We start from the raw sequence: 16,732 nt of genomic DNA on the forward strand, positions 1-16,732 counted from the left end.
AGGGAAGGGCCCTGACCCAGGCTGGGAGCCCAGGTGCTCTCTCGTGCCCGGAGCCGAGTCACCACAGCAACCTGGCAGGCTGGGACGGAGCCCGCTTTACGCCGGAAGATGGAGGCCTGGAGGGGACAAGTGGCTGCTGCGGGCCTTTCAGCCACCAGTGGTGGAGCTTTTCTGATTGCAGAGCCTGTGCTCCCTCCTCAGCACATGCTGCCTTCCGGAAGGCCGTGCGCCAGGCTTCCTGGTTCTGTCCGCCTGCTGTGCAGTCCTGGGCCCGCACAGGACTTCCTTGAGCCCCGCTTTCCTCGTCTGAAAGACGAGGACATTGCCGGGATGAGAAACCAACTGAACCGAGGCTCTGAACGCAGCCTCCCCCCACCCCGCCCCCGAAGGTACAGAGCTTCTACTTACGGGATTTCCTCTACTGCCCACGAGCACCCTGCCCACCTGGGCTCATCTGATAAAAAGGAGTGAGCCTCAGGGAAGGGCACCTCGCTGACCAGGATCACCCAGAGGCGAGGGTCAGAGCTGGGAGGGTCCTCTGTGGGGAGCACACAGCTGGGACGCGCCCGGGTGGCGGCTGCGCACGGTCAACGTCCGCAGCACCTCCGGCACCCAAGCACCTCCGTGTCTGAGCCTGGCCCCATGCCTGGTTCAAGAGACTGAGGGAAAAGTAAGACATGGTCCCTGCTCCGAGGCACTCACAGCCTGGTGAGTACCCAAGAGCATGACAAGTGTGACACCCGAGACAGAAGGAGCACGAAAGAATGGGGTAATGATCAGGGAGACGTGGGGCAGGGACGTCTTGCAGAGGGAATGAGCCAGTTGGGTTCTGAGAGAGAAACAGGGGTCTGGGGTGTACAAGGGGCAGGGGAGAACCGGCACGCGTCCCAGCGCAGCAGCGGAAGACAGCGAGGGATCCGTGGAACCGAACAACTTAGTGGCCAGTCCAGGTGGGCCGGGAGGAGCCAGGGAGGGCAGTGGTGCCGGGATCAGGCCTGTGCCACAGTGTGGACCGTGAACTCCAGGCTGGGCAGCGTGGTGGTGGCGCTGCTGGGGTGCTCTGCAAGGACCAACTCATGGAACCTTCACAAAAGCCCGCGACATCGATGCCGTCATCATCCCCTTGTGCAGATGAGAAAATCAAGGCACAGAATGGCGGTGCGTTTACTCAAGGCCACAAAGCCAGCAAGTGTCTGCGCCGGGACTGCCCTTGATTAACATGCTTCTAGTCTCCCAGGCCCCTGGCCTCCAGAGAGGCGTGCCCCCCCACCACGCCCAGATACCATTCCTCCCACTGCCCCTGCCGCCCTCTGGCTGGGGCTTTTTTTTGAACAAACACCTTTCTCTTCACTCTCGAGTATCTAAAAGTTATGCTAGGGAACCCAAGTATTTTGACTCCATCGACCAGCCACCACGTCCATTGATTCCCCTCTGAGGGCCCCGCGTCCCACACCCTAAGCGGGCGAGGGCCGCGCTGTGAGAAAGGAGTCGGGGGTGTCGTGGGGAAGCGGTGCGGGACGGATGCCTCACAGACACGGTGTCCCCCTCCAAACTTCCTGCTCTGACAGTCGCCAGCAGCAGCAGGCGTTAAGGACTGGTGTGTGAGTACAGAAGGCCTGACATGCTTGGCCCACTGCCTTGCTGAGCTACCAGCTGAGAGCAATAAATCATGAGGACCGCGGGGCCGGGCTGACGATGTGGGACACTACAATGCATGGAAATAAGAGGTTTTATCATTCTTAATAAGAGCAATCTTTGGATTATACTGTTTGCACACTCAGCCAACCTAGTGTTTTCAGTGTATTTTTGGCACACATAACTTGACAAAAGCATTTAAAAATGATCCTTAACTAGCCAACTATCTCCTAAATTTATTATCTTCAGTGCTTTGTGATAATCACATAGATAATTTTAATGGAAGATTAATGTAATAATCAAAAGATAAAAACGCCCTTTGGTCTGCCATTAGTTGGTTAATATGCTGTGGCTTAAAACTGGCACAATTTTATGCACTATAGAGTGTTTCACTTTCAATGCATTTTACAGCTTACGGCATAAAAATATAGGGAGTTTTCATGGTCAATAAAGCCACAGCCTCCATCACTCGATCACGAGAAGAACCCAATTTGAAGAGACCAATGATTCCTCTGAGATTCATCTCGAAGCCTGCAGAATTAGGGACCACACATGGCTTAGCTCAGTTACAGCTCGGGGTTGAAGGGACAGGCCTGGGACTCCTTCGGGCTGGCGTTCAAGCAGAGGCTCCAACCGTAGCACATTCTCTGGCTTTGGGCCTCTATTTCCTCATCTCCAAAATGGGGATGATAATGTCTACACTCTGCAGGGCAGTCGTGAAGATTAAATAATTACATACAATGTCTTGTATGCCGTTAGCGTTCAAGAAATGAGAGACATTAATGTTTCCACACGAGAGAAAAACATGACGGGATAAAATCACTGGACGGAGACTGCCTGTTCATAACATCTTCCTTCACATTGGCCTCTGGCCCTTATCTCCTCCCTTCAGTTTCCATCAAAAGCTCTCATTTTATGTAAAACTTCTGAATTCTAGAACCACCACATGCAGCACTTGAGTCTAGGCCTGACACCTGGAAGAGCCTCCGATGGAAACATTTCTGGCAAATTCTGGGACACGGGGCCGGGGCCTCAGTCACTCGGTGCCGGTGCAAAGCCTGCAGTCACTGTGGGGATGGCAGAGAAGGCTAAGTATTTAAATTGCTATAAAAATCAGAGACAGAAAACATGAAATTTAATCTTCCATCAGGATCATGACCATTAGCTCTCTAAGTAAATCAGGTCTGGGCTCGCTGTGACTCTCCTGGAGTCTCGGGCGTGATGCAATATTTCTGCAAACATTTTCATATGAAAACAGACATTTCAGGAGAGGCGACAGGCCTCAGGGATTTTGCAGAAAAGCATCTGCTTCGAGGGAGCATTTGGTCCTGGAAAATGATTTCTCTGCACTTGCTCTCGCAGAGCCTCGGACTGAAGTCATAAACCCGTGTTTCTGTCATCAATCTGCTGTTGTGAAAATTATTTTGATGTCAAACACAGGATTATAATTTTACTAGAATCCTTCTCAAGTCTTGAATATTTTAATGCTGGCTATAAAAAAAGGCCAGCCCCTGATGGGGTAATGGAATATTTCTTTACCTGGTCCCCGAACACTGCACAAGTTCCCTGTGCTGTCTGGTGACAATCTGGCAAGTTAACTATTAGCTTGCTGGTTTCAGGCACCGCAGCACGCCCCGTGTCCCCACCACCTGGTCCAAGGTGGGCCCTGGTCCCGACTGTCCCCCCCACCAGCTTTATCCTTCCATGTCCATCTACTACTTTTGGAAATGTTTGGCAGCCATGAGGACGTGGCCTCGAAATGGCTCTGCAAAACAATGCCATTTCATGGAAACCTCTCCTTCAACTCCTCAAGGGTGCACACATCCGGGGGGTTAGGAGCCCAAGTTCTGGAAGCTGCCAAACCTGCGGTCAGGTCCAGTTCTGCCATTCATGGCCCTGGCTAAGATCTGTTTCTGAGTCTCAGTTTTCATCTAGGAAATGGGATGAAGTGGGAAAGATTTTTACAGTACCGTCTTGCAGAACCATGGAGATTCTGTGAAAGAAGGTAGATAGTGCTTAGCTCAGGTCCTGTATTCTGCAAGCCCTCAAGTACAGCTTAGCTACTTTTATTATTATTACTCGACGGCTTCCACTCTCAAGAGGAGAATGAACACTAACTTAGGTAGGTTTACACGACCTCATTCGACCCCTGTTCCAGGAGCCCTTTGCTGCCGCGGGGCAGGGTACCTACCATTATCTCCATTTTACAGGCAGAGAAACTGAGGCCCTGAGAGGTGATGTGACCAGCCAGAGTCACACAGAGTTACCAGAGTCACCCTCTGGCTGTAAGCCCTGCTCCACCCGAACTAAGCAGCTCTGTTGTTGCTATCTGTTCCGTCTGTGGAAGATTTGGCTTGAAGAAAGCACTTTTGGTTTCGAGAAGTCTGAAAACCACTAGTCCAGGGCGACTCAGAGTGTGGTGCACAGACCAACGGCCTGGGCAGGACCTGGGAACCTCTTAGAGATGCACTGTCTCGGGCCCTACCCCAGCCCTCCCAAGACCCCAGGGGAGCTCTTCTCAGCCCGTCTCCATTTTGCAAGGTTCTGCGTGACCTGACCTTTCTGCCCCGCTCTGCTCCAGCCATATGGGCCTGGGTGCCACCCCCCAGCCTCACACGCTTGCCCTGCTTCTCCGCCCTTCACAGGCTGCTCTCGGAGATGCGTTTTCTCTCTCCCCACCTGGTAAAATCTGTGCCTTTCATCTAGCCGTCAGGGTTCAGCTCTCCACCCGTCCCCTCTACCCCCGTCAGTTTACCTTTTCTACATCCACGTGGTACCTTTGTGACTGTTTAACAATCTGTGTAATCTAATGTTTAACCTGTGTCTGCTCTGACAGAGGAAGAGCTTTCTGGGGGCAGGGCCGGGTCTGTCACCGCAGCATCCTGAATGCTAGCCTGGCACACAGAAAGTGCTCAGTGGGCACGGCTGAGGTCCAGTAACATACGATTGTACCGTCAAGTTGAACATGTTTATGACAGGTTGCTAAAATTACCTTGAATACATTAAGTGTCTCCACACAAGAACAACAATCTCCTTGGAGCCCGTTCCTGGAGCCTCAAGGAGCTCCCGACAATGGATGGGAGGAGAAAAATGGTGCATAAAAAGGATAAATACGCGAAGAAGCAGGATTACTGGAGGAGGAAGCCCCAGGGGCTCCACTTTGGCTGAAGCGGGTGTGGAGCCCTGTCCAGTGCGGGGAGGAGGGGGCTGCCGCTGGCCTGAGAACCGGCCGTGCAGAAGCCCACCCCGCACACGGGCCGAGGAGGAACACTCACCTTGAGTACGATTTCGTTGACGGTAGCAGCGTCAGATTCAAAGTAGAGGTGTTTATAGTCATGATTGCTTAGATACGTGAGTTTAAATATTGCATGACCTGGAGAGAGAGAGAGAGAAAAGGCAATGAGGGGGTTCTGGCGACTTCTCTTTGGGGAGGCCCTCACATATTCTCCCCTTGTATTCCAGTTCAAGCAAGAGCAAGGGGAGGCGGTGAGGCCGAATGCTCCCAGGAGCAGTTCATTTTTCTCATCACAGGCTGGGGAGAAAATGGACAGGTAAAAAAAAAAAAAAGAAATCAAATGGCTAGTTAGGTCTCCTTCCACTCTGGAGCGTGTTCAGGGCATGCCACATTAGGAAGGCTGTGCAGAACTATGTCTATACGGTGAGTACATGGAACAGGTGGCAGTTCTAAGGTACACGACCAGTTAACCCCAAACGATTACCGTGAAAATAAAACTGTGCTTAAAGCCAAACGAGCAACAAGAAGGACAGAGGCTGCCGGCAATGCCATCGCAAGGCTTTTCTGTGGCTCTGGCTACAGCAGGGAAGGGCAGTCCTGGTCTTGCGACCCTGAGTGGAAGCTGCTCCTGGACCTCTGGCCACTTCTATCCTAGAAGGACGGCACTTCACCCAGCTGTCTGACCTTGGGGGGCCAGACCCTCTGAACACACAACTCTTCCCCAAAATCAAGTTCCTGCACGCTCCTTTCCTACCACCTTCAGGATAACCTTGTCATTTCTGGGACTGCTTCCTGTCCAGCCTCCCCTCATGCTGTCCTCCTGTGCACAGGCCAGCCCCGTGGCACTGCACACGCCCACCAGCCAAGGCCTGGGGCATCGTCTCTCACTGACCAGTCCGGAAAAGACCTGCTGACCCTGGGTCACACGGCTCAGCTGCTCCCTCCTGGGGCGAATCTTCTTAGCTATACTCCTAGATACCCTTCTCATGCAGGCCTCCTATAATACATGCGGCCTATATCGTCCATGACACCTGCAGACAGGGGTGATGTGCCTGTCCTTCGGGCCAGATGTGCCACATTCCCTCCTCTAAATAGAGATGCCAGCCTGTTTCAGTCCCAAGTGAAGCCCTCCCTGGCCCATCAGCACGTGCTGTCCTTGAGTTGTGGGAGACCCTGTGGCACTCTAAGAAAGTCCTCTTGCTCCTTAAGCTATTTTGAAGTCGGTTTCCATTACTGGCAACCCAATGAGCATTGCTTCCGAGAGACATGCAGTCAGCGCTCAGCAAAGTTCCCAGACTCAGGAGCGGCCGGCGACCTCCTCCTGCAGACAGCCTCAGAAACAACCTTCCCTGGTCTGCTCTGTAGACCTCAGTGCTGGTGAGATTAAGCATATCCTTTCTAATAGGCCTTCTCATCCGTTTTGCTTTTAATTGAAACAGCCCTGGTCATAGTTATTAATTAATAATATATCACCCATATTACTGTAAGTTCACTTCTTTCCCGGAGAAATCTTCTTGGGGACTTTATTTACAGTAGCTAATTCTTCAGATCTCCAAAAATAAACTGATATATGTTGTACATTTGTGGCCAGGAAAGTTGAGCTGCTGGTATTTTATCCTGGAAACATCATTATGATATACTAATTGTGACTATAAATTCTATATTGAAAAAAATTAGCTAATAATTTCTGAAAAACCTCACTTTCGGTCACTTGACAAATTTAGCCTGATTCTAAATCATGGTACTAAAATGTTAGAATTCCTAGCCAGAAGCTAATCATTCCGTTAATATGTAAATGACTTGTTTCTGATAAGAAAGTGAATCTCACATAAAAAGATGTATCTGTATGTATGGTGTGTGTTTCTTTATCTTCACAGGACCTGCTTTGGAAGAGTAGTCTTGATGGTGATATCACTGTGTGGAAGAACAATGCAGTTAACCGTTGGCCACGCTGTGGTCAAGTAGGGACATCCATGAAGGTCACAGGGCTGTGAAGGACAAACAGAGACACGCCCTCCAGGAGGCCTTACCGCTGACACCTGGCCATGACAGACACAGACACCAGGGCCTGGGGCTAAAAAGGACCAGAAGGTCTTGGGGAGGCCTGTAGACCTGAAGCTTCAGGGTTCACTGACCACTTTGATAAGGGATCTCATGGACGGTCTACACCACCTGCTCCCACTCATCACTGGCAAAACAAAACCAAACCTCAAGATGCTAGACCATGTTTTGCCCCAAAACTGAAACGCTATAAAAACCTTTTCTGCACTGTTTAGGGAGAGCCAAATCTATACATGGCAATACGTGATATGCAGTCTGCACCGGCCTGCGGGAGCCTCTAGAAACCCGGACCCTGTCCTCTTGGGATCACACTGCCTGTGGAGCGTATCGACTGCGGGCTGATAGAGGGGAGGTCTGCAGCTCATCTGTACAACGGTCACATGAAAAACAAAAAGAAAACATCCCAAGTCTCCTGAAAGGCTGCGTATTTGGGCCAGGTGAACACAAGCACACTAACATCTGTATTTTGCTGTACTGGGGGGCTGCGTGCGTTCCCTGCTTGTTCCCGGTGCTCATTCCAGAGCTCCAAGGAAAAGTGAAGCCGACAGGAATGATGAAGAGTCCGCCACTCACCGCCTCTCTGAAGCCTCTGATTTATTTGTCCTTTCCAGGGAAAGCATTCACATCACAGAGAGAAGAGAACACTGAGAATGTTATCTAGAGTACTTGTATTTGAATTTCAACGAATCAGCCCTTTTATGATTATTACAGAGCCACAGATGTTAATAACCGGGATGAGGTGTGGGGAGACAGTGACAGCACAGCCCCTTCTTACTCTGTGGGAGAAATCCTGAGGGACAGCTCTAGTGTATAAGCTCAGGTTAAAATCAGCAGCCATGGTTTCACTTATACCGGAGCCATGGGCTATGGGGTCAGCTCAATCCAAGTGAGAGTTTTTGCTGTGAGGACTGTTTTGTTTGGTGGCCGGTTTTACTCAGTTCAGGACCTGCCAGCAGCACAGACTTGTGCAAGAGCCAGAGGAATGAACAGAGAGCCGAGAATAATGAGCGCCAAGAGGGTGCTGGGTGCAGGTTGCTGCTGTGGAGACCCCAGATGGAGGTGGGTGGCCCAGGCAGGGAAGGGTCATCAGAGTTTCTTGGAGGAGCTGATACTGGAGCAGCCTTAAAGGAAGACGGGGAGTCGGCTGGGTAAAGGCAGGGGTGGGGAAAGAAGCACCGGGGTCAGGACAGAGGTACGGGGGCCAGAGGCAGTACACCTCCGGGAGACCCGAGCAAGCTCACGAGCAGCGGGGCAGGCAGGAGATGACACACGGCAGACACCAAGTGCTGGAAATGCTGGATTGGCCAGCTCAGGGAGCCCCTAGTGGGCTGCAAAGCTGGGCAGTGAAGTAAATGGTCAAACTGTGCTTTTGGGTGTTCACCCTGGCTCCCAGGGCCAGGAGGCAGGGAGACCAGCAGCCAGTCACCCAGGTAGGAGTGTATGCGGTTTTGAGCTGCACAAGGGGCAAAAAGGATGCCGAGAAAGGGACTCACTTGAGAACTGTAGAGAAGATAACACTGGCGGGATCTGGGGATTGTTTTATGACAGAGTAACAGTTAATAAGCAGGACTCACACTTGTGTAATTTCATGGAGTCCAAAACCTATATATTAAGGTATAACAAGTTCGTTGACCTCTTGCTGGAAACAAATCCATCAATAGACATGAGTTATACATACTACATGGTAAATTTCCACCAGAGGCAGAAGGGAAGAAGGAATCACTGGCATTTCAATACCAATTGAACAGGTGTTCAATTAAAAACAGAATAAGAAAAGTCTGTTATCAAATCTTTATCAGCCTCAGGCACCTCCAGGCTCACCTTAGGTAAGGGAGGAAGGGGGCGGATGACCTCCTGAGCTGCAGCCTACCGGGACATCTGTCCTGGGATGTTGGTGGGAATCTGAGCTGGATAGGTCATCCACATCCTTGAACACTCAAAGAGCATCTGCTTTCATGGGGGGGGGGGGGCGGGGGGGGTGGTAAGCCAGAGGGGCAAACAGTCTTTGTAAAAATGTCAGCTGAGAAAAAATTATCTATCAGCATGATTGAAAAGAAAATGCAAAATCTAATACTTCAATCAGTCTGAATTATTTTGCTTGGATTGCTAAATTCTGGTTGGAAACTAAGGCATGACAAAAAGCCTGGGACTCAGAGGGGAAAGTGCGAGCTCTGGATTCAGACGGGCGAGGGAGTTCCAGCGGCAGGACCGGGGCAAGGCACCATCCCTCCAGGTGCCCAGGTCTGCCCCGAGGCATCTCGTGTGGCGCCCGGATATAGTGGGGCTCCGTGGGCGGTGGCGACTGTTCTTACAAATGTGATGGAACCGATATCTGAAGAGAAAATCCTCATTATTTTGAAGACTGTGTTTTTAATTGGGCCGCCTCTGAGATTTGCTTTTAGTGTTGTAGAAAGAAAATGAAATATAATGGGGCATAAAATGGGCACCTAAGCTATGGTCACATGCTCAGGGCAGACACTGGAACTATACATATGCTTCTGAACACTGAAAGGGAAATCTGGATATGTAAAAATGTATTTACATTATACATTTTTTCCCAAGTAAAACAGAGAAGATGGAATGGAACGCCAAACAGAAACTAATTAGCAGCACAAATGTCAGAAGTGGAAACGCTGGAGATTTCGTGCTCTAATTTCCCTTCTGTGTTATGAATTTTAACTTAAACAAGAGGCGGTGCCAGAAAAACAGGTTCCTCTGGTCGTTCAGAGGGTAATGACCAGAAATCATTCCCAAAAAGCTGATGTCACACGAAGGTCGGTGTAAGGGCAGAGGGACAGGAGCTTCTATAGTTTGCTAGAAGCGCTCCCAGATTTCCTCTGCAAATGGGATGGAGATTACTATTTGAAAGGAGCCCCCTTCTAACATAACCTGCTGGCATGGACTGTGGTTGGCAATAACTGGGCAGAGCTGCCTTTTCATTCCGAGCCTGCAGTCCACCTTTGTGTAAAACACCCCAGGTGTCACCAATGGTCAGGAAAGCCAAAAACAAACATTCCTTCTTCTCCTTTTCAATTAAAAACATATACAATGTATTTTAAAACTATTAAAAATTTAGGGTGATTGGCATTGAGGGCACCTGTTGGGATGAGCACTGGGTGCTGTATGGAAACCAATTTGACAATAAATTACATATAAAAAAAAACTACTAAAAATTTAGAAGAGAGGAAAAACCTCCACACTCTGCCCCCCACTAATACCAATACCCAGCGTGATTTCTATGGTCTTTTTTTTTTTTTTTTTTTTATATCATTCCCACATGTCTGTTTTCACATAGCTGTAATCTGACAGGATCCCACAATTTGGGACCTTTTTAAATTTTTTTTTTTATTTTTTAGTTAACATTTTACCATAGCCCTTTCCCTGCTGCTACATTGTCTCTACAACCATGTTTTTCAATAGCTGCATTTTATTGCCACAGGTAGATGTGTATCAGGGTTCATGCTCTCTCTCATGGGCATTTAAGATACTTATAAAATTGCCAGTATTACAAACAAAACATTGAGGATTTGGATTCTTTCTCCATTCCTTTACATCAGGCATGGATTTTTTTTTTTTTTTTTAAGAGGATAGATAATTCTAATTTTACTCAGAAGGAGACAGTTTTCTTTTTTAAATTGTGGTAAAATTTACCATTCAACCACTTTTAAATGTAAAATTAAATTGTATTAAGTACATTTGCAGTGTTCTGTAACCACCACTATCCATTTCCAGAAATTTTTCATCATCCCCAACAGACACACACTGTACTTACTAAATAGTAACATCCTTTCTCCCTTCTCACCATCTCCCGGTAACCTCTATTCTCTATTCCACTTTCCGCATCTTAAGAGATTGCTTATTCTAGGTGACACAGAGCAGGGGAATCATAGTGTTTGTCCTTTTGGTTTGGCTTATTTAGCACTTTTCAAGGTTCATTCATGTTGTGTACCATGTATCAGAGTTTCATTCTTTTCAAGGCTGAGTAATATTCCAGTTTATGTACACACCACATTTTTCTCCATTTACCTGGAGATGGGACATTCGCATTGTTTCTACCCTTCAGCTACTGTGAATAGTACTGCGATGAACACTGATGTGTATCTATTTGAGCCTCTGCTTTCAATTCTTCTGGGTCTATACATAGAAGTGGGACTGGTGGATCATATGGTAAGTCTGTGTTCAACTTTCTGAGCCAAACTGTTTTGTGCTGCACCATTTTACATTCCCCCCAGGATTGCACAAAGGTTCTAATTTTTCCACATCCTCACATTTGTTCTTTTCTTTTTTTCTTTAATATCGGCCATCCCAATGGGTAGTGACTAGTGATGTTAAACATCTTTTCATGTGCTTATTGGCCATCTGTATACCTTCTTTGGAGAAATGTCTATTCGAGTCCTTAGCTCACTTTTGAATTGGATTGTTTTTGAGGAAACTGAGTTTTAAGGCATTTGTAATTTGTATTGCCCAAGATTATCCAATATGTAAGTGGCAGAAATAGCATTCAAACATCTACAGGGTGGGGTCCCAACCCCTTGCTGTCTTTATAATTCTAAAAGGCCTCCTTGCAAATCAGTGCATCCTAGCCAAAATTTATTCTCCCCACCTGTGGACCCAGAGAAGGAAGACAAACATTTATAAATTATAACAGCTGCTGCAGCATGGATACTTTTTAAAACTGGGTTTCCAGGGTCTGCTCATTTCTGGTTCTTCTGGCCTGGAAAGAAGTAGGAAGCTCTTACTGGATTTCTTGGGGAGAAACAAATGGGAACACACCGTTCTTTTAGGTAAAGCTGTACCTTTCCATAGGTCCTGGGGTAAAGGATGGGCTGGGATTCTTTGGTTTCTGGGTGGAAACCCCCTCTGGATCCAGGCTCCACTGTAAGCAGCAGTTCTGAGCTGCTTGTGGGAACTTCAGGTCAATGTAATTCAACTGGCAAAGGCTGGTGCCTCTTCCCCAGCACTCCTACAGTGGCAGAGGACCAGGGACTATAATGACCTCTTTGACCTCTAGAGCAGGGACCTTGTCTGACCTACTTACACTTCTGCCTGCATCTTTCAAACCTTCTCTCTCTTTGGCTCCTTCCTATCAACATAATTAAAGCTCTCTGATTATAAAAATTCCCATGGCAATGTGATTCCCCTCCTTCCTCTAATTTATTGAAAACACTCTTGCTAAGGTCACTGTGACCTTTATGTTGAGAGGTCCAGTAGATACTTCTCAGCTTTTAGCTTGCTTGGCTTCTCAGCTGTATTTGATACTTCTCCCTGAACTCCTCTCTTCCCTGGGCTTCCACGGAACCACAGTCAGCAGATTCTTCAGTAGCCTTCTCCAGCCAATCTTCTTCATTCTTATTTTGTGATCTTGTCCTTCACCTGTCCTTTAAATGGTAGTCTTCCCAGTCCTATGCTTGACCCTCGTTCCTTCTGACTGCATTCCTCCTCTTTCAGGTTTGCTCCTTAGGTTTTAATTACTACTCATGTTGATGACCTTGAAGCAGAAATATGACCTAGACTTTTCTCCAGAGTTTCAGAGTCAGCTGGTGAGGAGAGCTGTCACCTTCCCATGGCCTACAGTGCAGCATGTCCTGAATCAATGTCAACATTTCCCTTTAAACCAAAAACTGTTCCAGGCATCCGGTCTCCTAAATAGCTCTCTCACATAGTCACCTTCCACCCTCTTCCATCCTGTGGTCATCAGTCTTCACCCAGGTCCTGACCATCAGTTGCCTCCTCTCTGGTTTTTGTACTTTCGATCATGTCTTCTTCAGATTCAAACACCCAGCCACAGGAGTCATCCTTTTGTAACACACATAATGGCCCTAAAACACTGCGCAGCTCCATTTCCTGTTGTCCTTACAGTGAAGTCCAAACTTAAGATGATTTTCAAGACCCTAGATCGGCAGTTCTCAAACTTTGGTCTCAGAATCCCTTTATGTCATAAACATTATCGAGGAACCCAAAAAGCTTTGTTTGTGTGAATTACATCGATATTTATCGCATTTGAAATTCAAACCAAGAAATTTAAAAAATATTTAATTCATTAAAAATAACAAACCCATTACAAGTTAATATAAACAATGTATTTTTTTTAAATGCAAAAACCCTGGTGTTTCCTCAAACAAAAAAATTCTAATGAGTGGCATTAGTTTATAGTTTTGAAGTCTCTTTAATATTAACAGAAAACAGTGGGATTATCCTATCTGCTGCTGCATTTTGTCTGCTGTGATATACAGTTTTGGTTGAAGCATGTGAAAAAAAGCCAGCCTCACACAGATATGTTTTTGGAAAATATAAAAATATTCTTTTTTGCAATATTTTAATATTCTTCTTTGCAAATATTCTTCTTTGATACTATACCAAATTTGATAAATGGCAGTTTCTTAGAGTGGCCGCAATGTGGAATTTAAAACCACATTAATAAGCCTGTATTCTCTTACATTAAAATCCACTGGTCTGTCTGACACTTTGGTTTTTGGTCTGGCACTTTCTAGAAAATACTGGTTCATGGAGTTATGCAGGTCTTCCAAATGTTGACATGTTTCATTATACAAAAAGTATCACAAGAAAATTCCAGTCTTTCACATTCACCACTGATCCCATCAGAAAAGTCTTTAAGCTCTGAGAAACGAAGCCCAGTGACAGATACAAGTTTCCCAAAATTCTGAATTTTGTCAGAAATTGTCACCTGAAATCTCGAATTTCATCATTGCAATAAAATATTATCACTTACTTTCTTTGAAGTGAAGGGCCTCTCTCCTTCATTTTCAGGAAAATGTCTGCTAAGTACTCAAATTTGAATAAGCATGGTTTGTCAGTCTTTCTTTCATGAAAAGATGGTGTTCCGTGAGATCAATGGCTAGTTCAGCTTGCAACTCAAACAACCGTATGAATGTTTTCCTTGAAACAAGTATTCTACTCCCACATGCAACAGAAATGCCTTTGTGTACGTTCGTAAATGAATTCACAGCAATGGTTTATGGAGTCTTTGGATTCTTCATGTGCAAGTTGTTCTAACAAAATATATGGCATTTCAGTAATCAAGTACTGGCTGAGTTTTACCCTTTAGCTTTTAGAAAGGTAGATAGGCAAGAAACAAGTTTTGTATCTGGGCTTTCTTCCACAGTTTGCAACAAGTCTGAGTTTCCAAGTACTCTTGGGAGCTAAATTATAACAAACACATGAAATACCTTCTATCCAGGATCCTTAGAGCAGACAGCTAGGGTGACCTTTGTGCAAAAAAAACCTTTTCTAATTTTTAGCATTAAAATTCCACATTACAAAATTTCCTTCTGTATTAGAGTATAGGGAAAATAAATTCCTGTTATGTTCATCTTTATAGGTATGGAATATTATGATTTTTTCAGGATTCAAAAGGCTCTAAGTCTGGCACAAAATAGTAGCATGCTGCCATACTACTCTGCTTACTGAGTTTTTGGACTGCTTTTTAATAGTTTTTCTTTTGTTTCATTTTTGGTCAACTCTTGTAAGTTTTCACTTCCCACGGTCTTCATTAAGTTGTCATTCTTTCTCCTCCTCTTCCAATTTTCTGCATTTAATATTCTTTAGGAATAAAACCCATAAAATCAAGCATGGTTGAAATGTGCTAAAAAATAAGACTTTATATAGGGTCTGAGTTGGGGCTACGGATATACCCTTCCACGAAAGCAGCCCAGAAGTTTAGGTGCCTTGGCTTTGTGTCAGTGGCAGAGAGAAGAATATAAACCTCTATTACTATTTGTACAGTTGACCACTCAACAGCGTGGGTTTGAACTGTGTAGGTTCACTTATGGCTAGAGTTTTTTCAGTGAATCTATACACTTATGGTATCAACAAATACAGTATAGTATTATAAATGCTATTTTCACAAGCAATCCTTGTGATTTTCTTAACATTTTCTTTTCTCTAGCTTACTTTATTGCGAGAATACAGTATATAATACATACAACATACAAAATGTGTTGATGGACTGTTTATGTTATCGGTAACACTTCTGGTCAACTGTAAGCTATTAGTAGTTAAGTTACGGGGGAGTTAAAAGCTATACATAGATTTTTGACTACGTGGGGGTCAGTGCCCCTAATGCCCCATGTTGTTCAAGGGTCAACTGTATATAACTTTGGAGAAGTTAAATAAATTCTCTGAGCCCCAGTTTCCTCAGTATTATAAAATGGGAATAATATCAGCTTCACAGTGTTGATGCTAGGATAAAATCAGCTCGAATTATATAATAAATGTATATAAAACCTCATAGAGCTGTTATACAAATTAAATAGTGCTTTATATATAAAGTACATGGGGACACTGCCTTTACATGGTAGTTTCCCTCTGTTTTTTACTTCCATTCTCTAAGACCAGCAAACTTTACCTGAAAAGGAAATAGTAAATATTTTAGGTTTTTCAGGCCAAGAGGCAAAATTAAGGATATTCTGTAGATACTTAATGAGGAAAAAAAATTCCAAATTTGTTTCTTATTGTCAAAATGTGAAATATAATGATCAAATATAATGATCAAATCAAATTTTGGGGGGGGTGTAATACAGTCTACCAAAGAGAAGGATAGAACTTTTTGAGGGTGGTGAATAACTTTCCTTAAATGGAAATTCAACGTCAGTATTCCCTATCATCAAATCAATTGCAAATGTTCACCTATAAAAACCATGCTTAGCTCACAAGTGGTAGGCTGGATTTACCTTTGGGCCATAGTTTGCCAATCCCTGCTCAAACAGGTCTCTCTTGTTTATTTCCTTTTTCTTGGCTCATTCCATGCAGTTGCTAATAATGACATTCTGAGGGCAACTTGTGTAGATCTGAGTTTTTATCTGGCATTTTCCCCCACTCCAGCCTTAACCTTTCTTGCAGGAAAGGCTTAACAGCAACACATTCCTTCATCTTTTGAGTGTCTGAAAATGTCTTTATTTCACCTTTATTTCTGAAGGATCCTTTCACTGAATATAGATAGAATTCTAGATTGACAGGTTTTCTTTTAGCACTTTAAAAGATGTCACTCCATTGTCTTCTGAATTGCATTAGTTCTGATGAGAAGTCAGCAATCATTCTTGGTTTCTCTGGCTGCTCTTAAAATTTTTCTCTTTATCACTGGTTTTCAGCAATTGGATTATGATGTGCCTTGATGCGGTTTTCTCTGTATTTATCCTGTGTGGCCTTCACTGGTCTTCCAAGATTGGTGGATGATATTTTAAATCAAATCTGGAAGAGTTTTGCCTTTCATTCCCGAGACCTAAATTACCTATATGTTGGAACACTTGATATTATCCCATAGTTTGTTCTTCTCATCAATTTTTGGTCTTCATGTTCCAGGCTGAATAGTTTTATTGTCCTGTCTTAAAGTTTACTGATTGTGGGAGGCAGATTCTGAAATGGCCCCCAATGATCCTGTCTCCTGCATTTCATATCGTGTCATCTCCTTGTCTTGTGTGCGGGCTAGACCGTGTGACTTACTTCTGATGAGTAAGATACAACAAAAGTGTATTTCCTTTTTTTTTTTTTTTTTTTTTTAAGCAAAAGTGTATTGCTAAGCCACTTCTAAGATTAGGTTGTAAATGATTGTGACTTCTTCCTTGCTAGTAGTACTCTTGTGTTCTTAGTTATTTTGATGAAGCCAGCTGCCATCTTGTGAGCTCCTCTACGGAGAGTACCGTGTGGCAAGGAACTGAAGGTGTTCACAAAGAAATGAACTCTGCCAGCAACTACTCAGTGAGCTTGGATGCAGATCCTGCCCCAACTGAATCTTAAGAGGATTGTGGCCCTGGTTGACACCTTGACTACAACCTTGTGAGAGAC

General features: G+C 45.3%; 1 protein-coding gene across 6 annotated transcripts in view; it reads right to left on the bottom strand.

The window, feature by feature from the left end:
- MAPKAP1 (MAPK associated protein 1) overlaps positions 1 to 16,732 on the bottom strand; it is a 243,021-nt gene that overhangs the window by 1,717 nt on the left and 224,572 nt on the right. For all 6 annotated transcript variants that reach the window (XM_019421134.2, XM_019421132.2, XM_019421131.2 and 3 more), the window contains one exon: positions 4,911 to 5,008. In XM_019421134.2, the coding sequence (XP_019276679.1) occupies positions 4,911 to 5,008 (98 nt within the window). The remainder of the gene's footprint in view (positions 1 to 4,910; positions 5,009 to 16,732) is intronic.

This window comes from Panthera pardus, unplaced genomic scaffold, assembly GCF_024362965.1.
Source record: "Panthera pardus isolate Hobbes unplaced genomic scaffold, ASM2436296v1 HiC_scaffold_20, whole genome shotgun sequence".
Lineage (NCBI taxonomy): Eukaryota > Metazoa > Chordata > Mammalia > Carnivora > Felidae > Panthera > Panthera pardus.